This window comes from Myodes glareolus, chromosome 6 (genome assembly GCF_982192425.1).
Source record: "Myodes glareolus chromosome 6, mMyoGla1.1, whole genome shotgun sequence".
Lineage (NCBI taxonomy): Eukaryota > Metazoa > Chordata > Mammalia > Rodentia > Cricetidae > Myodes > Myodes glareolus.
This window is the reverse complement of record NC_142031.1, coordinates 100244164-100268414: the sequence shown is the minus strand read 5'-3', so window position 1 is coordinate 100268414 and position 24251 is coordinate 100244164. Positions and strand designations below refer to the sequence as shown.

Here is a 24251-nt window from a genome sequence, read left to right as displayed (position 1 = left end):
GGGCCTTCTGGGAATTTCAGCAACCGGAAGGGGAGGTCGGCGCCTGCGCGGCACCGTGGCTTCCTCAGCGGCCTTGCTGAAAAGCCTTGAAGGTGAGGTTGTCGCGCTTTAGTTGTCGCCGAGCGTTCCGAGCTGCCATTACTCAGGCTGTGGTGAACAGAGCCAGACCACACTGCTTCTTAACGGCAACCCCGAGCTTCGACGGACTAGGAGAGGATCTCTTGGTTTTCTGCTGCTAGTGAATGAGCAGAGACAGGAAGAAAATAAGGAGGACTTGGAAAGAGGCCAAGAAAAGGAAGGGGGCGGGGGAGCCTAGTCTGGGTGGGTACGCTGCGCTGCTAAAGAACTCGTCAGCCCACTGCCAGGCCTCCCGTCTCTGGAGGTGGCCTATGATGTAGGAACAAGTGAAACAATTTTTCCTGAACTATTTAAAACCAGATAAATTTTCCAGGTCTGCCCATACCTGTGCAGAGGAGGCGGGTGAAAAAAAAATGAACAGGAAGGGGTGGAGTAAACCAACATTTCCTTTTCCAAATACTCTTGCCCATTAATTCCCTTGGTTAAACATTTAGAAAACGTGTAGAAGTCGGGTATAATGGTGCACACCTATAATCGCAGCACTGGGGAGGTGAAGGCAAAAGGATCAGTAGTGGAGCTGGAGAGATGGATCAGAGGTTAAGAGCTTCCAAAAGTCCTAAGTTCAATTCCCAGCAACCATATGGTGGCTCACAACCATCTGTAATGGGGTCTAGTGTCCTCTTCTGGCCTGCAGGCATACACACAGACAGAATATTATATACATAATAAATAAATAAATATTTTTTTTAAAAAAAGGATCAGCAGTTCAAGGTCATCCTGAACCAAGAAGTTGGAAGCAGCCTTGTCTCAGAAAAAAAAAAAAATGAAAAATAAGGGGAAACATGGGGTATGCTTACTTCCCTCTATAGTCCTTAGGTACTCAAAACTAAAGCAGGAAGATCTCTTGAGTCCAGGACTTAAGGTCCTACTTGGGTCACTCGGACACTTAAAACAAAAGTATGGAGTTAGCCAAAACCTATGGGAGGAAAAGGGGACACCCAGTTCTCTCCTATCCCCTTATGCCCAAAGGCAGCATTTTGAATAGATGTCTTCTCTCTTCCCTCTTTTAGGTACTGGCTCCTCAGTATTGTGTAGGGAGTCACAGATTTACTTCTGTAATGAACAAAATCTCTTAAACTTGTCCTACCTCTGACTGCGTGGTGGTGCGTGGCTATAATACCTGAACAGGGAGGCCAAGCCCAGCTTGTTCTACAGCCAGGGATATGCAGAGAAACCCTGTCTCCAAAGAAAAACCAAAACAACAACAAAAAAAACTCCCTGCCTCTGATTAAGTTCCCTTTCATTTTGCCACAAAATGAATGGCTTTATTTTTGAAAAAAAGATACTTTGTAGTTCAGAGTTCAAGACACAAAGGGCATCAAGACTATTTTCAAGCTTCACTAACCAAGGGGCAGTTAGCCCTTTTCTCATTGTTGATTGTGTTTATGCTCATATTCCATTCTTTCTCAGTCTCATTCATTCCCTTACTCTAAGTGCCCTGGAGCTAGTCACTGACCTGACTCAACCTCCTAAGTGCTCTCAGTACAAGCACAAACCTCCATACCTAGTTTGTCTCAACAAAACAGACCAATGCTTTCTTATTTATGTGAAATAGAGTATGCACACATTCATGTCAATGCCTTTGGAGGCCAGAAGGGTATATTAGGCCCCCTGGTGCTGGAATTAACAAGTAGCTCTGAGTCATCTAATATGGGTGCTGGGAGTCAAACTCTGGTTCCCTTGAAGAACAAACAGCAAGCACCCTTAACCACTGAGATAGCTCTCCAGCTACTTTTAACTTCGTATACTTGTATGTTCCATATCTGTATGAAAATCTTCCTTATTCTACATGCCTGCTTGGCATGTAACTATGTAGTTAATTACTTAGTGGTAACTGTGTAGTTAACTATTTTGTTATTTACTGATACTGCTGAGTATTTGTGTGGTTTCTGGTCTTTTGGTGGTGCATTGTTGCTATAATTTATGTCTAAATTACTTCAGACATGCTATTCTGTGGCTAGGATGAATGCCTCAAAGCTGAGTTGCTGGCTCAATGTTTAGGTAGGAACATTTGTAGTTTTCATCGAAAAGTATTCTTTTGAGTGTTCTGTGTCTTGGTCTAATGTCTTTTTTGTTTGTTTGGTTGGTTGGTTGGTTTTGTTTTGGTTTGGTGGGGTTTTTTTTGTTTTGTTTTTGAGACAAAGGTTTCTCTTTGTAGCCTTCAGTGTCCTGGAACTTACTCTGTAGACCAAGCTGGCCTTGGAACTAACAGATCTGCCTGTCTCTACCTCCTAAGTGCTGGGACTAAAGGTATGCGCCCAGCTATGTCTCCAATTTCTTAATCATTACCTTTCTGAGCATGAGGTTGACCTTGTTGATTTGCTTAAATTTGGTGACTGAGTGGTACATTCAATCTAAAAAGTCCACCAGCCCATAATGACCTAAAAGTAAAAAGACTCCACCCTCCACCAAGTGTCATAGTCCAAAGCCTGTAGGCCTACCCCTGAGATGGCCAAGATAGGTTTAAGGGTAGCGTAGGTTACGTGACAAGATCCTGTCTGAAAAAAACCAACAACAACAACAACAAAAAACTGAGAAAACACAGGGACCAATTAAGTGTTTATCTTGCCTTTCTAGTATGATTTAGAGTTTAGAAAAACAAACTGATGTGAGGTTCTTACTCCCCGCCCACTTCCTTTTTGAGTAGGGTCTCTTGCTAAGTAACAGCCCGTGCTGTCCGCAAATTCGTGATTCTGCTACTTCAGCCTACCCTGGGCTGGAATACAGGCACATGTCTTCATACTCTTCAAAATGATTGTCATAGATAAATATGGAATGTGTGAGAGTTAGAAAAAAGGCACTTTTATATTCTGGTGAAATTATTATTCAGACAACCATTAGCATTTGGATAAAACCACTAAATAAAAGGTTCAGGGGAACCCTAAATTGTCAGAACACATTTATCACTACAAATAAAGTCACAAGTCATTGTTTGCTCGCCGATACAAAGCAATATGAAATACTTCGTCAGAAAGAAACATTTCTGTTGAGTGCAAGAGCCAGAACCCTAAGATCTATAGACTGGACAGGTGAGATGGTCTCCTACTGAGCCACAACCCAATCCTGCTTTTTGAAATATAATAATCAGTTATATGAATTTATTCAGGCTCTGATTTAGAGTAACCTACTGTAAAAAGCCAATTTTGAGGGCTGGAGAGGTGGCTCAGCGGTTAAGAGCGCTGGCTGCTCTTCCAGAGGTCCTGAGCTCAATTCCCAGCACCCAAATGGTGGCTTACAACCATCTGTAATGAGATCTGGTGTCCCCTTCTGGCCTGCAGGGATACATGCAGACATAACACAGTATACATAATAAATAAATAAATATTAAAAAATATTTTTAAAAAGCCGATTTTGAGTCAACCATGAACATTTGATTTCGGATTAGATAATCCTAAGGAAGCATTATTTAGCGTGTGAACTGTATTTATTTATTTTTCTTACATTTATTTGTTTATCTATCTATTTATTTATTATTTTTGGTTTTTTGAGACAGGGTTTCTCTGTGTAGCCTTGGAGCCTGTCCTGGAACTTGCTCTGTAAACCAGGCTGGCCTTGAACTCATAGACCTTCTCTGCCCCCAAGTGCTGGGATAAAAGGCTTGCACCACTCTTGCCTGGCATGAACTGTATTTTTAGTTGATACACTGAAGTCTGCAATAATGAAAATGATCAATGTCTGGAATTTTCTTTACAATAACTTCAGCAAGGGAAAAAAATAAGGACTGGGAAGATGAAGTTGTCATCTGATTGCCATCCCTGTATACCCCTCCACAGTTCAATATAATAAAAACTAAAGTGTGGAAAGTGTGGCATATTTCAGCCCTCGGGAAATGGCAGTGGGAAGAGCTTGAGTTCAAGGCCAGCACCAGCTATACAGTTCACTGTTGGGAAACCTTGTGTCAAAGGAAACAAAAAATGGCAAGTTTTGATAATTGTTGCATCTAATGATAAGTATTCTCACACAGTTCACTCTCCCCTTTGTCCTATGTAGAAATAAAAAAACTGGGTGGTGGTGGCTAGTCCCAGTGCTCCGGGAGACAGGAAGGTGAATTTCTGTGAGTTTGCGGCCAACCTAGTCTACATAGTGAATTCCAGATCAGCCGGAACTACATAGTGAGACCCCTGTCCTAAAAAACAAACAAATAAAAAACACCTTTACAGATGATTTCTATCCCAAGGCTCAGGATCACTTGGCTCTCACTAAAGCCCTAGTCTACCTTCGTAGCTTTATCTGTCAACATCACTGCACTTTACTCTGCAGCTGGCTAGACCTGCTAAGAACTGTTCTTTCTTTCTTTTTTCTTTTTTCTTTTTTTGAGACGGTTTCTCTGTAGCTTTGGAGTCTGTCCTGGAACAAGACCAGGCTGGCCTTGAACTCACAAAGTTCCACCTGCCTCTGCCTCCTGAGTGCTGGGATTAAAGGCATGGGCCACCACCGCCCTGCAAGAACTGTTTTTTTCCACGAAGCTATTTCCTCTGCTGATCTGCCTCCTGGTTCTTTACTGAGAAAGGATTTTCCAAGGACTTCATCATGTGTTCCCCATTGAAGACAACTATGCTTGCTAGACCCAGTCACATCATTCAAGCGTCCTGTTTGTGTTGCCTTTAGCTCACAGTGAAGATAGCTTTTCTTCCTACACTGTCTGTTAACCAAAGGGCCATAAAAGCAGAACCAGGCATTGTGACTCAGCCCACCATCCCTAGCACTTGGAAGGCATGAGTTAAGCCAACACCTTTTGTTATGGAATATTTTCAGATGTGTTACATTGCTTATGCTGTAGAACATTTGTTCTAATGATGCAACAATGTGTTGCATTCTTTTATATTGTGTTTGTGAAGCTGTGTTACTTTACCTGACTAAAACACCTGATTGGTCTAATGAAGAGTTGCATGGCCAATAGCAAGGCAGGAGAAAGAATTGGCAGAGCTGGCAATCAGAATAAAACAGGAAGAGAAATCTGGAATGAGGAGGATAAAGGAGCAAGAGAACTAGGAGAAGAGTGAAGAGCTAACTTAACATTAGTGCAGCCATGACAGGCTGCAAACTAACAATGCTGGGACTAGGCCTCACCATTACAATAACCAGGAAAAGCCACAGTGCACCCTGTGGGAGACTAATCAGAATTGAGACAAACAAATACTAAATGCTCTAGAACATTAAAGATAATTTACATAATCTGTATATAGATTGCCAATTTCCTTGCAACAAAACCAGTACCAATCCCTGTTTGACAAAACTTCTGTTACCTTATTCCTGCCCAGTCAGGAGTTCAGCCCCCATCTGAATCCAGAATTCCCGTCCCCCCATTCTTTACTGCTTAAAAACCCTGCCATGGCTGAGCTCAGGGCTCTCTTATCCAGTCGCTGTGTCAGAAGGGACAGATGGAGAGCCCACGTTCGAGCTTGCAGTGAAAGCTTTTTGCTTTTGCATACAAACTTGGACTCCTGGTGGTCTCTTAGGGGCTCATGATGCGGACATAACAAGGAGGAGGCTAGGGGCCAGCCACCCAGCTATGTAGCTAGACACAGAATAAGGAGGAAAAATGAAATAGAGAAAGGTAAAAGGCCAGAGACAAAAGGTAGCTGGGATAATTTAAGAAAAACTGACTAGAAACAAGTCAAGCTAAGGCTAGACATTTACTAAGTAATAAGATTCCGTTTGGATTTATTTGGGAGCTGGATGGTGGAGCCCCCCCCCCAAAAAAAACCAAAAAAGTAAAACAACCACAATCTTTTTTAAAAATTATTTTTATGTGTATGTATGTATGCCTATGTGAGTTTATTTGCCCACATGTGTGCAGGTGCCTGTGGAGTTCTAAGGGTATCAGATTCCCTAAAACTGGACGTAGATAGTTATGAGCCACGTTCCTGGTATCAGAGCCAACCAACAATGTCTCAGAAAGTTAAGTGGTGTCACTTAAGGCGTGTCTTTAGGCCCAGTAATTCCATATCCGCCTTATGGTAGCAACCCCTAAATGGGTCAAGGTACTTCATATTGCTTTGTATCAGGAAGCAAACAATGATTTGTAACTTTATTTTATTTTATAGCTAGGGTCTAACTATGTAGCCCAGACTGGCCTCAGACTCAGAAATCTGTCTCTTTTACCTGATTGATGGGATTTAAGGTGTGTCACTTCAGGCTCAGGGTTGTCCTTATCCACAGCCCTAGGTTTCATAAAACCCTGACCAAAACAAAACAAAAAAAACTTATGGATTTGGATTCAGACTGCTTGTGACCACATGAACAACTGTGTTAAGTGAGTTCTTTGTGCCTCAGCTGTATAGCCTTGGCTGAGTAACCTAACCTCTCTGTGACTCCCTTTCCTCACCTTTAAGAGTCAGAAAGATGTATTTATATCCAGGCTTTCTCTGTATAGCCCTGGCTGTCCTGGAACTCACTCTGTAGACCAGGCTGGCTTCGGATTCAAAGGTTAGCCTTCCCCTGCTGTAATGCCCTGTCTACCCTGTTTCTGAGGCCAAGCACAGGATGCGAGAAATGTTTACACTAACCAGCTTAGCTTCCCCTGCTCGATTCTGCCAGCCGGAGAGGATTAGTTCAGAACCTTGTTTCCCTCTTTGATATGGTAACTTCACCTGCTAAGGAGGGTTCTCACAGTTCTCACAGGCGCCCTGAATCTCCTATCTGTCTGTCAGGGTTCCCAGCTCGGTACCCCCTGCTGAAAGCTCCTGCCACTGGTGCCAGGCGCTCAACACCTTGATCTCACTCCTGGCTGGGAGGGGGCTCTCCACTTCTGGGGCAAAAGTATTTAACCCTGGATTAAGATTGAATAAATGGGGCATTCTCCCTGAGAATGACTAGAATTCTCTGTGTCGTGTGCATCTTGTGTTCAACCCCTAGGACATTATAGAGCTCGTGGAAAGTATGGAATCGTGGTCCATACCGGGTAGGTGGTGATGCAGACCCCCTGGCATGGAACGACTGCCACACCCTGCCTCTCCAATGCTGGGTAAATGTGTAGCCGAGGCTGGCCTTGAACTTGTGATCCTCCTGCCTCCACCTCCTTCAGCAAATCCTACCAGTGTTACTCATCAAAACTGGCCTTTTAAAAAAGTTTTGTTTTTATTTTATTTTTTTTGGTTTTGGTTTTTCGAGTCAAGAGTTTCTTTGTAACAGTCCTGACTGTCCTCGAACTCACTGAGATTCACCTGCCTCTGCCTCCGAAGTACTGGGCTTAAAGGCATGCACCACCATGGCCACAATGGGCATATTAACAGTATAAAAGGGCAAAACTATTTCTGACATATACTAAATATGCAAAAATGCTAATTTAGAGCTAGGAGTGGTGATCATACCTTTAATCCCAACTCTGTGAGTTCCAGGACAGCCAGGAGGACTACATTGAGTGACCCTGTCTCAAAATGTAAATAGATAAATCGACCGGGTATGGTGGCACACACTTCTAATCCCAGCACTCCAGAAGCAGAGGCTGGCTGATATCTGAGTTCGAAGCCAGCCTGGTTTATGAATTGAGATCAAGGATAACCAGGACTGTTACACAGAGAATCTTCTCTTGAAAAACCAATAAATAAACACCAACTTATTACTAAGGCTAGGACTTGTGCTGAGGATGGATCCAAGGCTTTGTTCAAGGTAAGCATGTGTTCTTCTACCTAGTTTTTTGACTTCATCTTTCTGCTTCTGCATCTGAGCACTGATATTAAAGGCATGGGCCTACCATATCTAGATATGACATATTTTTATTTCTCCTCATTCCTAGCTCAGGTACAACACAGTATTAGCTAATATTAGCTCTAATGACTCAAGACATGAATAGCTTATTTATTTACTTATTTGGTTTTTCGAGACAGGGTTTCTGTGTGTTACATTCCTAACTGTCCTGGAACTTGCTTTGTAGACCAGGTTGGCCTTGAACTCACTGAGATCCACCTGCCTCTGCCTCCCAAGTACTGGGATTAAAGGTGTGTGTCACCATTGCCTGGCACAAATAATTTTTTATTTGTTTAAAAAAAATTTTTTTTAAAATTATTTAAGGGGCTGGAGAGATGGCTCAGTAGTTAATGGCTGCCCTTCCAGAGGTCCTGAGTTCAGTTTCCAGCAACCACATGGTGGCTCACAACCATCTGTAATGAGATCTGGTGCCCTCTTCTGACCCGCAGGCATGGAGGCTGAACACTGTATACATAATAATATCTAAAAATATATATATATATAATTTAGTTTTTTTTAAAATATTTATTTATTTATTTATTATGTATACAATATTCTGTCTGTGTGTATGCCTGAAGGCCAGAAGAGGGCACCAGACCTCATTACAGATGGTTGTGAGCCACCATGTGGTTGCTGGGAATTGAACTCAGGACCTTTGGAAGAGCAGGCAATGCTCTTAACCTCTGAGCCATCTCTCTAGCCCCTATAATTTAGGTTTTTATTTTTGAGTTTAGTTTCTTATGTAGTCCTGGAATTTTGCTGACCTCAAGCTCTTCTTGCATATGCCTCCTGAGTGCTGGGATTAAAGACGTGTGCTATCATATCAGCTGTTATTTTATGTGTGTTCCCATGGTCTGTGTATGGGCACCATATGCATACTTGAGGTCAGAAGAGGGCGTTGGATATTCTGGAACTGGAGGTACAGATAGATATGAGCCACCCTATGGATGCTGAGTTGAACACAGGTCCTCTGGAAATTAGTCAGTGAGCCACTTCTGCAGCCCTAGTAGTTGTTTTTGAAACAAGGTTTTGTTTGTAACACTAGCTAGCCTGGAACTCACGATCTAGACCAGGCTGGCCTTTAGTTTTACAGAGACTGGCCACCCCATCTGGGATTAAGGAAAGCTCTGCCAGTGCCACCATGCCTCTGAATACATTTGATGCCTACACAAACCATCATGCTCCCAGCACAGGCCTAGAGCTCACCCCCCGAGAAGGGTTTCCATAGAGAGCTTCACAGTGGGTTATGAAGGGTTGCAGGGTGTGGGTTCCTGACCCAAGAGGTAGGGATGCTCAAAGAAATACAAAGGCAGTAGAGTTATGGTGATCGGGAGTAAGTTTTTATTGACCCTTGCTCCCTTTCACTGGTCACTGCTCTTGACTCGAAGGACAACAGGCACAGAACTACAAGGGATCATGCCCAATTCTGTGATCACCAGATCCACGAGCTCAGGGGGAGTCACGTCATAGACCAGATTTAATAACCGGAGTGATGGATGGTTCTGCCAGTTCGCCAAGACCACCTGTTCTCCCCGCTTACACTGCAGATCATCGGGGTCATCTGCAATGAAGAGAAGTGTCACGGTTTAACTTCCTCTCCCCCTCAAGGCTTCTCCGGTCCCTGAAAACCTCAGTTCTACTCTACTTACCTAGCTCGTTAGACACAAAGGCATCAGTTTGCACACGCTCACAGAACTTGTATGTTTCACAGCAGACCAGTACTGGAACATTATGTGCTCGAGCTACGAGGGCCAACTGTGCTGTCCCTACCCGAGACATCACAGATCCATTGGCCAGGAGTGCGTGAGCTCCCAATAGCACCTTAGAAACCTGTTTGTTTTAGACAATGTGGAAAGGGAAGAAAAAATGTCATGTTCTATCAGTATATAACAAGGTCCCCTGCTACTGCCCAGAACAGCAGCACTAAGCAACAAACAATGTTGGCTGCTCTTAGAGAACACCCAGCCATCTTGTATCATCCCAGAACAGGAAAACTGCCCTGTTCCCTTTAGTGACTACTATGTTAATATGATTTCTTGTAATAACTAACGGTGCTATTGCATGGAGCAGTTGTGGTTTTCTTCTTTTTCTTTCTTTCTTTCTATCTATCTATCTATCTATCTATCTATCTATCTATCTACTTATTATTTATGCAGTGTTTTGCCTGTCTATCTATCTATCTATCTATCTATCTATCTATCTATCTATCTATCTACTTATTATTTATGCAGTGTTTTGCCTGTATACCAAAAGAGGACACCAGATCTCATTACAGATGGTTGTGAGCCATGATGTGGTTGCTGGGAACTGAACTCAGGATCTCTGGAAGTGTAGCTAGTGCTCTTAACCTCTGGGCCATCTCTCCCGCCCCCCTCTCCCCTACTTTTTTTTTTTTCTGGTTTTTCAAGGCAGGGTTTCTCTGTGTAGTCCTGGCTGTCCTGGAACTCTGTAGACCAGGCTGGACTTGAACTCAGATCTACCTGCCTCTGCCTCCCAAGTGCTGAGATTACCAAGTTATAGGGCAACTAGTTGCTTTTTTCTATTAAGGATAAGACATATTGAGTTTGGTGGTTTATACCTTCAATCCCAGTACTTGGGAGGCAAAGGCAAGCAGATCTCGGAGTCCAGGCCAGCAAGGACTACATAATGAGGCCCTGCCTCCAAAATAAATAAATAGGTTACACAAAAAACCCTGTCTCAAGGAAACAATAATTATAATAATAATAATGTAACAAGGCCATAATAATAATAAGGCAAGGGCCATGAGATGGCTCAATGGGTGAAGTCATTGCAGAGCCTGACCATCTGAGTTCTATCCTCAGGATGTAAATGGTGGAAGGAAAACTGACTTTTCCAAAAGGTGTTCTCTGACTCCACACGGAGCCAGAGCATTCTGCCTTTGTTCACTTCCACCCCTCACTCCCCTACTCCTTCACAATGAATAAGTAAGTGTAAAAAAAAGAATAAAAGATTATGCCTGTATTACTACACCCTTTCCCTTCATCCTCGAAGTTCCTTTCTTGTGAGAACCCTCACCTCTGGGAGCACATAGGAGGCTGCAGGAATCAGCAGGTAGGAAGTTGGGACCCCAGCACGGACAAGAGAACGGAGCATGTGCCTTCCCTCAAGTCGGGGCCGGCTGTCCACCACTACCACTCGAAACTGCTTACCCTCAACCCATGCTTCCTGGAGAATCCGTGACACCAGAGAGGAGCTAGATATGGAGGAGAAAGGTGTGACTAACTGGTGGCCAGCCTGTTTGCAAAGGCAAGGGGCAGGCATTTCTCTGATGGTTCCCCTCCCCAGTTTTCTCAGTCAGGTGTTGACCATACCATCCATATACCAGGATCACGTCCCCATCACTGATCTTCTTAGAAGCAAACCGTGAAATTGCCTGAGCTGCAAGCACAATCTTCTCTTGCACATAACGATCGATGGCTTCTCTAAGTTCTGACTTGGCCTAAATGTCAAGAGAGCATGGTGGCACACACCTTTGATCCCTCCCAGCGCTCAGGAAGCAGGAGGATCCCTGAGACTGAGCCAGTTTGGTCTATATAGCAAGATCCAGGACACAATCAAGACTATATAGACTATCTCAAAGCAAAAATCATGCCATATGCTTGAATAAATACATAACAATGGGCCTGAACTGGGCCCCAATATGCCAAGAGTGCAAGTCACTTCCCTAGGCAGTGACTAGGGTTGTGTGGCATGCCAACACACGTCTTTTGAGAATTTGGAATGTGCTGTTTATCCTAACCACAGGCACATGCCTTTCCCGTTCCCAGAACCCTTCATCACCTCTTCTTCCCTCTTGGAGCTGCTCATGCCAGTGATTTCCTTGTTAAGGAACTTGATGGCGTTGCACATGCTTGCCGACAGGGGGCGGCATTGGGTCAGGAAGCTGCAACAACAATACCTCAAGTTTGTGCAACTGGTTAGGACTTAAAGAGAACAGTAGAATGAAAATAGTGATGGGCATAAAAAAGGCCCTGCATGGCTGTGCTCACCTGATGTAGGGTTTTAGTTTATTTACAAGATCCCTGGAGAGTTCCTCACTGGGAGGTGTTGTGTAATCTCGAATCACCTAAAGAATACACACTGGGATCAGCAAAATGCCCCCTAACGAAGGTCTCTGAAATGGGGCAGAGGCAAGCTTCATTAGGAAAGTGTTCAGCGTGTGAGTTGTTACTTTTTTGCCCTGGAGATGACTTTGAGGAAGACATGCTGGGTAGTCCTGCAGAGTCAGGTAGGGTCAGAGAACAGGACGTACCTGCTGCAAGGCATGGAGGAGTGCGATGCACCGGGCATTGGAGCCACTGACGAGGCCCTGGGAGTACTGCAGACCAAGACGCACCATGGCTGGGTGGATCACAGAGGATGGGACGCTGATGGGATGGTGGTGTCACATACTTTTTAAGGGAACTTGAGTACCCCTTGCCCTATGCCCCTGATGAGAAGGAACCCTCTTCACTAGTACAGACTCCCCGATTCCTGTAGTTTCACCTTGAGTTGTACCCCCCTACACACGTCATCTCTAATTTCCAGCTACTTTTAACACTGGGTTCCTCAAACCCCTAAACTTAGAAGTTAGAACAATTTCCTTAAGATCCTACCTCATGTACTGGGTCAAGGAGTTTTGTCTGCTGTACTGGGGTAGGTGGGAGAAGAGACTGACTTTGGATCCATAATCCTTTCGTGTAGGAACCTTGACAAAACCAAAGGAATGTGACCAATAATTCAGAGCTCAAAACTTCCGGGACAGAGCTGGAAAGAAAGTAAACTCTCTTCTTTGACCCCACTGCTCAGGGCATTTCCAGACCTTTACTTTGCCAGGGCAATTCTCCACTTCCTACCTGTTGTCGCTCTGGCTTTCTAATAAGTCTCCTCAGAGGTGAGGGGTCGTGGACCTGGGTGGACTCAGGGAGGCGCTTCACACCTGGAAGTTAATGGTATGGTTTTTTGTTTTTGTTTTTGTTTTATTTTTGGTTTTTTGAGACGGGGTTTCTCTGTGTAACAGTCCTGACTGTCCTGGAACTCACTTTGTAGACCAGGCTGGGCTTGAACTGAGATCCGCTTGCCCCAGTCTCCCAAGTGCTGGAGTTAAAGGTGTGAGCCACCACTGCCTGGCCTTGACATGTGTTTTTAGTGCATATCGGACAGCAGGAAATTAATAAGTTGCGAAGATGGAGCAGGGAGAGTCAACAGAAAAAGTTCAAACTCTGTCTCCTAAGGTAAGAATGGGAGCCCATGCTGGCACAAGAATTTGGAGAAATTGGAGTTTTAACAAGAAAAGAAGATACCTGAGGAGGCTTCTCCAGCTGTACTGGGGCAGGCCTGAGGAGGGGGCCCTTCTTGTTCCCCTTTCCTTGCCTGTTTCAGGGCCCGCTCTGCCTCCTGCTTGGCTCTCCTTTCAGCACGAAGTTCGGCCTTACTCCGGCCAGCTGGAACTTTCTCTCCAGCAGTGCCTCCCGACTGACTACCGGGTCCTGGGAGTTCTCTGGTTGGGTCTACTAAAGACAGAGGAAGAAGGGCCCAAGCCTAAGGATGGTCTCTGCCCCAACCAATGTTTCTTCCACCCCACCCCCCCTTTTTTTTTTGTCACTTTATATATCACTGGTTGGCCTGGAATTCACTGTGTAGACTAGGCTGGCCCCATTTGCCTCTACCTCCCACGTAATCTCTTTTGTACTTGCTCAAATAAACTTTGTTCTGTCTTCCCCACCAAATCCCTCAACCAGCGGCCTACCCCAGCTCTTTAAAGAGTCACCGCACCTGGCTGCTGAGCTGCAGATACGGTAGAGCCAGCGTCTTGGTCTGCCCCCTTTTCCTCCTTCCGCTTCTTCTTCTGCTGTTTCTTTTCTTTCCGAAGCTGAAGCTTCTCTTCTTGGGTCATCTCTCGCCCCGCTGCCTGAGACACAGACACAGTAACTGCTCTTCCCCAGGCAATGCCAAAGGTGTATCAACACTACTGGATGCGTACTAGATTCCCACAAGGTTAAGTCCCTAATCTTCTCTGACTTCTGTTACAAGTCTACATCTCACACGGAGAGAAACTTCTTCAAAACCATAGTTACATACTGTTAAACTCTGTAAAAATCTGGTTCTACTGAGAAACGAACTGAAAAGGGACGGGAGATGGGGCTGAAAGGTGACACAGCTTTCTATGCAGCGCTTGACAGGCGACTTGGGAGGTCTCCCTCACTTACCCCTGGCCGAGGAGAAAGTTCGGTTTTCATCTCGGATCTGGACTCTGCATCAGAAAACAGGGCACAGAGTGAGCCAGAGAGGCTCCGGGAGGGCTTGGGGAGACTTGTCGGCGCAGTAGGCTGCTGGGTTGGCATGACCACAGCTCGGGTGCCCGGCGCGAGGCGTTCCGGGTTCCGCGTGGGGACGCACTGCGCGGCAGGATCAAAGGACGGGCGGGGGAGGAAAAGGGTCAGTCACCCTTCTGGGAACAGCCGGCAAGCAGCACCGAGCTGCGCCCTAGATCATGTAAACCAGTCCCGGGATGCTCAGAAACCGGGAGGCAAGGCCCAAAGGCGTTCGGGGCTCCGCACCAGCGACCCGACGCTCATCTGCCCCTGTACCAGTTGGTGCATCCAGCCTTCCACTTACCTTCGCGAACGGCCACCGCCACCGCAGCCATGACTGTCGGTCCTAGGCTCCTCCCGCCGAGGCCACTCAGACTACAGCGCCACTTGGGCTACAGGCTCTTCTGCCGCCTCCGGCGGAGTTAATCCCAAGCGGACTACAACTTCCGGCGTGCACTGGGCCCCGCCCCGGACTACGGGTCGTGGTGAGGACCATGGGACGTTGGGCTGCCAATTAGGATAGTCTTTGACCCTCGACTACAGCTCCCAGCATGCCGAGGTTGCTGCTCGCAGAGCCTACGTCCTACAGCCTTCCCACCTCGGAGTTCAGGCCCCCCAAAATGGCGAGCTGGGCTGCGGAGACGCGCTGAGTGGCAGAGGCGAGCGAACAGAGCCGCTACGGCCCTGGTAGTCCGGAGCTCTGCCTTAGGGAACATGCACTTTTCCATTCCTGAAACCGAGTCCCGCAGCGGGGACAGCGGCGGCTCCGCCTACGTGGTGAGGAGCTGATAGAGCTGGGCCGGGGCGGGGATAACGGGCCGGAGCCCTTGGAGCGGCCTCCAGCCTTGGAACCTCCCTGGAAGCCATCTCACGTCTCAGCTTCGTACAGAAGTCATCCCAGGCTCCAATAGGTTCTTTGGGCGATTCCTTCCCCCGGTCAGGCCGCGACTGGTGGTGGGCATTACTGTCATCTCCGGGAGGGAGACTGCCGCACAAGCGCCCGAATTTCCCCTCAACTGGGCCTTCTGCTTGGAACCTGGCCCCGGGGGGAAAGAGAAAACAGGCCACGTCCTGAGAAGTTTCGGCACGTTGCACAGACAGCCAGGCTTCTGGGGGCAAGAGAGGGTTCGGACTTCGACCCTGAGCTGTTTGCCTGCTTTTGTGTCCTCAGGCTTATAATATTCACGTGAATGGAGTCCTGCACTGTCGGGTGCGCTACAGCCAGCTCCTGGGGCTGCACGAGCAGGTGGGAGGAGATCCCCTATCTAGATGCAGTTTCAAGCTCTTCCATACTACTCATGGATATTAATCCCCTTTCACTGCATTCACCTTTAACCACTGCCACAGTGGAAGGTGTGTCTTGTTAGCATGACATTTCGGGGACCTCCCTAAGCAACTTGCCTCACAATAACTGCTCCTCCCTATAATCACGCCCATCTTCCTTCTTTTCTGAACTGCTTTTTCATCCTTTGCCCCTGCATGGAAAAAACAAAACAAAACAAAAACGAAGCAGATTAGCCCAAGCACGTTCCTTCTGTCACTCCAACCTAGAACTTTGAAATTCCTTTCCCTCCTTACTGCAAACCATTCACTGATTCCTTTGCTTGTTCTTGGCTTCTTTCATGTGTAACTGTTCGGATAGTCTTGTATCTCTGATACAATGTTTCCTTTCCTCACCAGATAGTGAGCTCTGTTTTACTCCATAGACAGCCCTCGTTCTACTGACAGCTAGTTGTCAGTCCTGAGCGAGTTACCTAATTTCTCCAAATGAAAACTAGATAGTTAGCAAAGTCCCTTGCATACACTGTATGAGTATACTGTGACTTTATTTGTGCATGTGGATGTTCCTGTAAATGTCTACTTCCTGTGACATCAAAGGGAGTCCTGGACCCCATGAAAACCCACCCTACAATGTGGAAGTGCTTATGCATATTAATTTATCTAAGAATTTATACCCAGGATCCTTGAGATCCTGACTCTTCCAAAGTCATCTTTCCTCAGATGACCACTTGGAGAGGGGAACTCAGGACTTGGCAAGTCTCAATTGCCACTTCTCCGTTTACATTAATTTTTTCTTTCTCTCTCCACATAGCTTCGGAAGGAGTATGGGGCCAATGTGCTTCCTGCGTTCCCTCCAAAGAAGCTTTTCTCTCTGACGCCTGCAGAGGTAGAACAGAGGCGAGAGCAGTTAGAGAAATACATGCAAGCTGGTGAGTGGATGGATGAGCTCTAGGACCCTGGGAAGAGAGTAAGTCAGGGGCTCTGTCTTGGGCCCTGTAATAACAGAGTTAGAAAGCCTTCCGTCTGATATTCCCTAATTAGTAAAGTGCCATCATGGATTTGAAACTCCATACTAGTAAAGCAACCTGGAATTTCTAGTATAACACTAGCTGTTTTTTTAAGACAGGGTTTCTCCACGTAGCTTTGACTATCCTTGACAGCCTCTGTCCACCTGCCTCTGTCTCCCAGGTGCTGGAATTAAAGGCGTGTGCCACCACTGCCTGGCTGTAACATTAGTTTTAAGAGTAATTTAGATGGGCAGATGGGTGGGGAGAACTTTGTATCAGATATGCTTTAGGTTAACGTCATTGTTATTTCCCTAGTTCTGTAAACTGGACTCAACTAGATGGCAGCCAAGGGTGGGGCAGGTGAAGAATTTATACAAACTGTGTGTGAGGTGAGGCCAGCTGGGGGATGTGGCAGGCCACCATCAGCCCAGGAAATGAGGTTGGGGGACTTAAGAAGAAGAGGACTTGGGGAAGCCAAGAGTGAGTCCTAAGTTACTATAATACCATTCTCTTGACCCCACAGTTCGGCAAGACCCATTGCTTGGGAGCAGTGAGACCTTTAATAGTTTTCTACGTCGGGCCCAACAGGTAACCCTATTTAAGAGAAAGACCTGATAGGGGACCATGTCATTTTAATTGCACGGTTATCATCTGGCATTTAAAAAAAAAGTTGTTTTTTTTTTTTTTTTTTTTTTTTTTTTTTTAATGGAACAAAGCTCCTATTGCACCACTGAAATTCAGAGAAGTCCAGCCTGAGTTTAAGAATGATACCTGCCGGGTTAGGAAGTTAGGGTGCATCTAAGCAAGACCCTAGGCCTATATTAATAAGGTAGTGCCTCCCGTCCTTGTCTGTCCATACAGGAGACGCAGCAAGTCCCCACAGAGGAGGTTTCCTTGGAAGTGCTGCTCAGCAATGGACAGAAAGTTCTGGTCAATGTGTTAACGTCTGACCAGACTGAAGATGTCCTGGAGGTGAGATGCGCTTAGTGCAGCCCCTCTGCCCACTGAACACCAAGTCCTGCACTAGAACTAGCCGGTTGGATAAACTGTGCTTCCTGTACCCAGGCTGTGGCTGCAAAGCTGGATCTTCCGGATGACTTGATCGGATATTTTAGTCTCTTCCTTGTGCGAGAAAAAGAGGATGGAGCCTTTTCTTGTGAGTGTCTCTGGCCCTTACTGCTTGAGCACTGCTTCTGGCAGTGAGTTCCGTCTGCCTCTTGTCTGAAGGGAACATTTCCTCCAAGCACTTCCATTGGTTTCCCTTCCTCTTTAGTCTGACCACACTTTTCTTTTTTAATCCATAGTTGTACGGAAGCTGCAGGAGTTTGAGCTGCCTTATGTATCTGTCACCAGTCTTCGGAGTCACGAGTACAAGATTGTGCTCAGAAAGAGGTCAGGGCCTGGCCACATGCTGAGGGGGCTTCATCTGGCCGAGGGAGCAATGCTGGATGTTTTACCCACACCTCCCACCCTCCTTCCAGTGTACCACAATTAATTAGCCCATAGTTGCAATTACTTCTGTTTGCCCATTTCCATCCTACCTTTGCCTTTACCCCCTTACTCATTTCCACCCCTTGGCCTCACAGTTACTGGGACTCTGCCTATGACGATGATGTCATGGAGAACCGGGTTGGCCTGAACCTGCTTTATGCTCAGGTGAGCTTAGAGCTGCGTCAGAACCCTTGCCCCGAAATGACTATGGTACTCCATTTTCCCAAGAAAACGCATGTCTCTGGCCCCCGTTCACAGGGAAGTTCGTAGAACACAATCAGAGCTCCTAGCACACTCTGCCTCTCTGAACTAATAAAATCAGGGTCTCACACAGGTGCTTCTCAGCTCATTTTGATCACTGTATTGAAGCCCCAGCCTCGCTCATTGTCTCCGCTGTATGTAGACGGTGTCCGATATTGAGCATGGGTGGATCCTGGTCACCAAAGAGCAGCACCGGCAGCTCAAATCTCTGCAAGACAAAGTCTCCAAGAAGGAGGTGAGTTTTTTGCCCTGTCTCCTTGCATAGCCAAGTCTGCGCTACCCCATCGTGACTAAGCATACTCGGTGACCATCTTTCAGTTCTTACGACTGGCCCAAACCCTGCGGCACTATGGCTACCTGCGCTTTGATGCCTGTGTGGCTGACTTTCCAGAGAAGGACTGCCCTGTGGTGGTCAGCGCAGGCAACAGTGAGCTCAGTCTCCAACTGCGACTGCCTGGCCAGCAACTCCGTGAAGGCTCTTTCCGGGTTACCCGCATGCGATGCTGGCGGGTCACCTCCTCTGTGAGTTGAGTTTTGTTTCTGTTTTTGAGACAACTTCTAGTTATGTCCCTATTACTGACCTGGAACTATGTAGCCCAGTTATTCTTGAACTCATGATCCTCCTGCCTCAGCTTTCCAAGGCTTAGGATTAGCACACCTGACTTTCTTCTGTGACTTGGGATGAGAGGGATGGCCTTCTGAGATGGGACATGGCAAGCCTTGCGATCCCAGGCTGCAGAGGTCCACAACTTGGCCACAATGAAATCAGCCCAAGTCCTGTTCCTCTTTTAGGTGCCACTCCCCAGTGGAAGCACGAGCAGTCCAAGCCGGGGTCGGGGTGAGGTGCGCCTGGAACTGGCTTTCGAATACCTCATGAGCAAGGACCGGCTACAGTGGGTCACCATCACCAGCCCACAGGTGTGAGCCCATAGGTCCCCAAGTCTAGGCTTCCAGGATTCCATGTGAGTGGGAGTCCTTGTTAGGAGATCTGGCTAGGGATAGTGTCTTTAATCAGACTGAGTTTCTTCCCCTCAGGCTATTATGATGAGCATCTGCTTGCAGTCTATGGTGGACGAGCTGATGGTGAAGAAGTCCGGGGGCAGTATCAGGAAGGTAAATGGCACCAGAGACCAAGCAGCTGTGTGGCCGTGCTCTCCTGTTGTGTTCTAGGAATAAGGTTTCTCTTGGGAGGAAGGGGAAGAGACTGGGCTCTGAGGTTTCTGCCTTTTAGCAGCATTTTGGATCTGTCCTTAGATGCTGCGTCGGCGAGTGGGGGGTACCCTGAAACGTTCAGACAGCCAGCAAGCAGTGAAGTCTCCACCATTGCTTGTAAGTTAATGTCCATCAGTGCTTTGGCTCCTAGCTCTGCCTTGCCATCCCTGTTCCTAAATCTAACTGATCTGCCTCCTTTTTCCCAGGAGTCACCAGATGCCAGCCGGGAATCCATGGTCAAACTCTCAGTGAGTTACTGGGTTGGTGAGGTTGACTACAAGGGGCTCACAGGCTGCTGCCCTCTGACCCTCCTCCCACCTCTGTTACAGAGTAAGCTGAGTGCCGTGAGCTTGCGGGGAATTGGCAGTCCCAGCACAGATGCCAGTGCCAGTGCCATCCATGGCAATTTCGCCTTCGAGGGCATTGGAGATGAGGATCTGTAATCTCAGCTGCCTGGATGTCTGCCCTCTACCCCAGAGGAAATTTACACAAACCTGCCCTGTGCCTATGCTCCCAAGTTAGGGAGTCTTTTCCTACTCCCTTCCTACTTTTTTTTTCCTTTTGGCCAGGGGCCTCCTAACCTACCTTCCTTTTCCTGGGCTGGCTACACAAAAGATCACTCTTTTTCAGAGCTGGCTCTTGATGCCAAATTAGCATTTAGTATTTTGCACAAAGTCCAAGGGACCAGGACTGCTTGCCTTGGGGAGGAGCTAGTGCTCCTCCATGGGCTGTCTCTGGCTTTTTAGGGCCAGGCCATGGGCAAAGGGGTGGGCAGAGGTCTGTGAATGGTCTGACCAACTCCCCATCATTAAACTCAGCCTGACTGCTGCCTACCTCTGGTTCCCTCTCACTAAGGGTAAGGCCTGTGTGCTATTGCCAATTCAGCATAGACATGGCTTTGTTAGTGTTTCCTTTATTATAAAGCACTGAAATAAGTTAAAACAGGTGAGAGGCTGGGCAGTCCCCAACCAGTTCATCCATGGCCCCTGGGAACAGTGACGGTGAATCCAAGGTCCTAATCACTGAGCTCATTAAATTAAGTACATGAGCCAAGACCAGGCCCCCTGGTCCATATGGCCCCCTGCCCATTTGATTGAGGCTGGTCCATATAGTGCCTAGGTTAGTCTGTATGGAGCCCCTGGCCAGCGGGGGAGGAAGGGGAAGGTGGTTTCTAGTCCATTTGTATAAAATGCAGGAGAGGCAGGGCTAATTCCTAGGACCCCAGGTAAAACAGGTAAAAGAACCTAGTTCAAGGTGAGTCTGTATGGAGAGCCCTGCTACCAGTAGCACCCAGGGCTGCTGGCCCCCGAGTGCTCATAACAGAGGGTGGGCTATGAGGTGGGGCCCAGCCCTCGGGGGCAGAAAGACCAGGTCCTCCTGCCCCACCATGGCCATGCACTTTCTGATGGCGCTTGTAGTTGTCCCAGTGGCCTGTGGTGTAGGCGCAGGTGGCACAGCGGAAGGGCTTCTCGCCCGTATGGCGCAGCATATGACGTTTGAGGTTCATACTCTGGTTGCAGCTGTAGTTGCAGAGGCTACACCGAAAAGGTTTGTCACCAGAGTGGATGCGACCATGACGTTTGAGGTTGGCCAGGTTTCCACAGGCGTACGGACAGAGGGGGCACTTGTAGGGCTTCTCTCCTGTGTGGACACGCTGGTGCCGTTTCAGATTATCCAGATGAGCAGAGGCATAGGGACAGCGGGCACAGCGGAAGGGTTTCTCACCACTGTGAGTCTTCATGTGCCGAGCCAGGTGGTTGGGATAGTGAGTGGCGAAGGGGCAGAGACTACAGGCGAAGCCTTTGTCACTGGGGCCCTGAGGTCCCCCACTGGCACCCCCTCCAGCTTCTCCTCGCATGCAGCGCCCACACATGGCAGTTCCCAACCGGCTGCCCTCACCCTCCTCCAGTTCTTGTCCACAACCCCGGCAGGTCCAAGGGAACAGCAGCTCTGGCAATGGTTCCGATCCAGTTCCACACAAACCCTCCCCTTCACCCCGTAGCTGCCCACAGTCTGGCAGGTAGCTGGTACCACCTGGTGGCACATGGAGGTTCAAGTCTGGAAGGAGCAGAGCATCTGTGGGAACAATGAGACATGGGCCATTAATCCAAGTATCGCTCTTAACTACCCACCCACGTCCTATGCCCCAGGATCTCTGGTGGTCTGCTTACCTTCCGATCGCCGGGGCATTGTCCCCTCCTGCTCTGTGGGGCTGGGAGGCCTGGTTGGTCGTGGAGCACAGCATCGGAAGCCACAGGTCGGGCAGGGAGGAGTGGGAGGCCCTGTATGGGTGCGCTGATGCCGCCTCAGGTTGCCCAGGCTGCTGCAGGCAAAGGGGCAGTGGGGACAGCGGTAGGGCTTCTCGCCAGTATGGGTGCGGGTATGTCGTGTCAGGTTGACGAGCTGGGCTGAGGCGTAGGGGCAGCGACCACAGCGGAACGGCTTCTCCCCGCTGTGTGTCTGCATGTGCCGCTTCAGGTGGCTCGAGTAGTGGGACACGAAGGCGCAGAGGCGGCACGAGTACAGAAGCCGTGGGGGCAGCGGGGGCCCCCCACCCGGCCCTCCTGCCCCACAACACGGCCCCTCACCTGTCGGCCCCCCACACAGCTGGCAGGCTGGGCCTGGCCTCTCACCCCTGGCCTCCCCTGGACCCCTTGCTGGTTCCTCAACTTCACTCTCCGCACTTAGTGCCCGGCCGCCCCCAGACTCGTCGTCACTCAGCCCATAGGGAAGTCCAGGTCTGGCCCCCTGAGAGTCTCCTGGTGAGACAGAAATAAGGGGTGGGGGGGAGGGAAAAAAACAACATGGTTCGGAAGTCTAAGTTCCAAATTGTCATTTCTCCCTTATGGCCGCACTTAGCTGCCCCACCCTTCATTTGATAAAAACAAAACCTTTTAGATCTCTCCCAGGAATCTGTTTCCCTATAGTGACCTCAGAACACTCAATCTGCCTACCTCTCTGAGCCTAATTACTGACAATAAGGTTGACCCACACACACCATTTCTGCTAAATGGAAAAGATCAAGGGCTTGAAGAAGGGGTACAGGCTGATGTAAAACAGCATTAATTCTTGAGATAAAGTAAAAATACAAAAGTCCCTGAGACCCTTTTAGTAAGCACTGGTTTTTGTATAAGGCTGACAATAAAATAAAGCACATCTCAAGAAGCCACAATTTGGAGCAAGTGGAAACAATGTAATGTAAATTACATTGTTTTTCGAGACAGGGTTTCTCTGTAGCTTTGGAGTCTGTCCTAGAACTAGCTCTTGTAGACTAGGCTGGCCTCGAACTCACAGAGATCCGACTGCCTCTGCCTTCCGAGTGCTGGGATTAAAGACGAACGCCACCGCTGCCCAGCGAGCAGATTCTTTTATATGGGGGTTCGTTCACACCCCGATTTAAAAATATTTGGGGAAAAAAGAGTCTTAAAAGAGTGGAAACAAACCTCTCAGTACAAAGTATCTGCCGCTACAGGTCAAAGACTAGCTTATTTACAGAAGCCCCTTCCATGCACCTCCTGAAGAGCACAGACAAGGAACGGGGCGAGGGGCAAGGTTATTATAAAAGGGCACCAACTCTGGCCATGTGAGTCACTCATCTTTGTATTCATGACACTGTCAGCCCGGACCCAGAACTTCACCCCAGCAAAATGATGCTGCTGAGGGACCCTTAAGCAAACCAAGTAATCAAGTGGGAAGCCAAGCAAGTCCTACACTGTAGCAGGAAGTGGTGTCTTGGTCACTGACACTTCTAAAAGGCTTGAGTCACCACCAATAGTCACTACTCCTTAACCACGATCCCTAAACACACCTTCGGAGTCTCTCTCAAAACCCATGAGCTGGTCGTTGTGGCCGTCACCTTCCTCCTCTTCCTCTTCCTCCTCAAACTCCAGGTCTTGGCCTAGCAGCAAATCACTCTCCAACACCAGGGTCCCAGGTCCTTCGTCGAAGGAATCTTCAGTATCCACTAAAGAGAGTAGGGTGTTTGTGGAATCTCCCTCCCAAGCGGTGCCCATAATCCGAACCAGGGAGCCAGCCATTGTAAACTGCACTTCCCGTACTCGCTGACCCTCTCAGGTTCCTTAATACTTTGGTAGGTAGCTATGAGCCCAGATCATCCGCCCCCAAAACCTCAGGAGTCCCCCTCCACCCAGACCTGAGCCCACTATACTGACCCCACCCCTGTTCCTCCCCGCTCTAGGCCCCTGACCCCTGACCTTTGACCCCCTCGCATTTCACGGGCTGCGGGTGGCTTTGCTTCCTCCGGGGCATCGTGACCGGCTCCAGCCCGACGCGCCTCCGGCCCGAGGCCGCCCGGCCCCGCCCCTCCCAGTTCGGCCCAGTCGCCGGCCCTCGCTCTCAGGGTCCAGGAGCCGCCCCCATACACCAGTGCGGGTCCTGGGCAGCCCCCGGCCCTGGACCCGGAGCCAAGCTCAGGTCGCTCCCGCCGCCGCCGCCGCTTCCATTCATGGAGCCCCCTATCCCCCTCCGGAGACCAGCTGGTACCTCCGTACCCGCTTCCGCTTCCGCTGCCGCACAGCCGCACGGGACGCGTAGTTCGTGGGATGCACAACGGGAACGCGGACGCAGCGTGACCGGGAAGTGATTGGGATGCTCTGCTAGCCGACCAATTGGAGGCTGCAGGAGTAAACCGGCCAGCCAGCCAGGCAGAAAGTGCCCTGCCCCCTCTGCGTACGAACTAGGAAGTCGCACCTGAGAGCGAGGCGCGCCAGGGTGGCCTCCAACAGGCGGACTTAGCTCCTGCTCCCCACTCGCCCCCTGCTGAACGCGCGGGATTGACTCGCAGGCACACACCGAGAGCTCCCGATGTGCTCCCCCGTGTGACCCAGTTTGGGGCCAA

General features: G+C 48.4%; 3 protein-coding genes across 9 annotated transcripts; 1 reads left to right on the top strand and 2 right to left on the bottom strand.

Moving 5' to 3' along the window:
- Positions 1–9145: 9145 nt before the first annotated feature.
- Eif2b4 (eukaryotic translation initiation factor 2B subunit delta) lies at positions 9146–14601 on the bottom strand. Of its 4 annotated transcripts, none has more exons than XM_048436533.3 (13): positions 14446–14601; positions 14037–14080; positions 13603–13738; positions 13131–13340; positions 12684–12766; positions 12444–12535; positions 12101–12215; positions 11838–11914; positions 11629–11731; positions 11160–11287; positions 10864–11041; positions 9477–9657; positions 9146–9388 (listed from the first exon to the last, which is right to left on the bottom strand). In XM_048436533.3, exons 1-13 carry the CDS (start codon positions 14474–14476, stop codon positions 9189–9191), a joined length of 1578 nt encoding a protein of 525 aa, XP_048292490.1. In that variant the 5' UTR covers positions 14477–14601; the 3' UTR covers positions 9146–9188. The 4 variants fall into 4 exon arrangements, with proteins under 4 accessions (XP_048292490.1, XP_048292491.1, XP_048292488.1 ...); XM_048436534.3 differs by having other exon boundaries at positions 13131–13337; XM_048436531.2 differs by lacking the exon at positions 14446–14601 and having other exon boundaries at positions 14037–14186.
- A 122-nt stretch (positions 14602–14723) lies between these two features.
- On the top strand, positions 14724–20226 carry Snx17 (sorting nexin 17). Of its 2 annotated transcripts, XM_048436540.3 has the most exons (15): positions 14728–14918; positions 15313–15387; positions 16234–16351; positions 16953–17017; positions 17291–17401; positions 17495–17585; positions 17734–17821; positions 18016–18085; positions 18324–18416; positions 18500–18703; positions 18974–19099; positions 19217–19294; positions 19436–19510; positions 19600–19641; positions 19723–20226. In XM_048436540.3, exons 1-15 carry the CDS (start codon positions 14856–14858, stop codon positions 19834–19836), a joined length of 1413 nt encoding a protein of 470 aa, XP_048292497.2. In that variant the 5' UTR covers positions 14728–14855; the 3' UTR covers positions 19837–20226. The 2 variants fall into 2 exon arrangements, with proteins under 2 accessions (XP_085547355.1, XP_048292497.2); XM_085691229.2 differs by having other exon boundaries at positions 14724–14918; positions 19600–20226.
- On the bottom strand, positions 17734–24144 carry Znf513 (zinc finger protein 513). 3 transcript variants are annotated; one of them, XM_048436538.3, is made up of 4 exons: positions 23905–24144; positions 23202–23357; positions 21565–22152; positions 17734–21469 (listed from the first exon to the last, which is right to left on the bottom strand). In XM_048436538.3, exons 2-4 carry the CDS (start codon positions 23224–23226, stop codon positions 20643–20645), a joined length of 1440 nt encoding a protein of 479 aa, XP_048292495.1. In that variant the 5' UTR covers positions 23227–23357; positions 23905–24144; the 3' UTR covers positions 17734–20642. The 3 variants fall into 3 exon arrangements, with proteins under 3 accessions (XP_048292495.1, XP_048292492.1, XP_048292493.1); XM_048436535.3 differs by lacking the exon at positions 23905–24144 and adding an exon at positions 23608–23882; XM_048436536.3 differs by lacking the exon at positions 23905–24144 and having other exon boundaries at positions 23202–23555.
- Between the last annotated feature and the right edge of the window lie 107 nt (positions 24145–24251).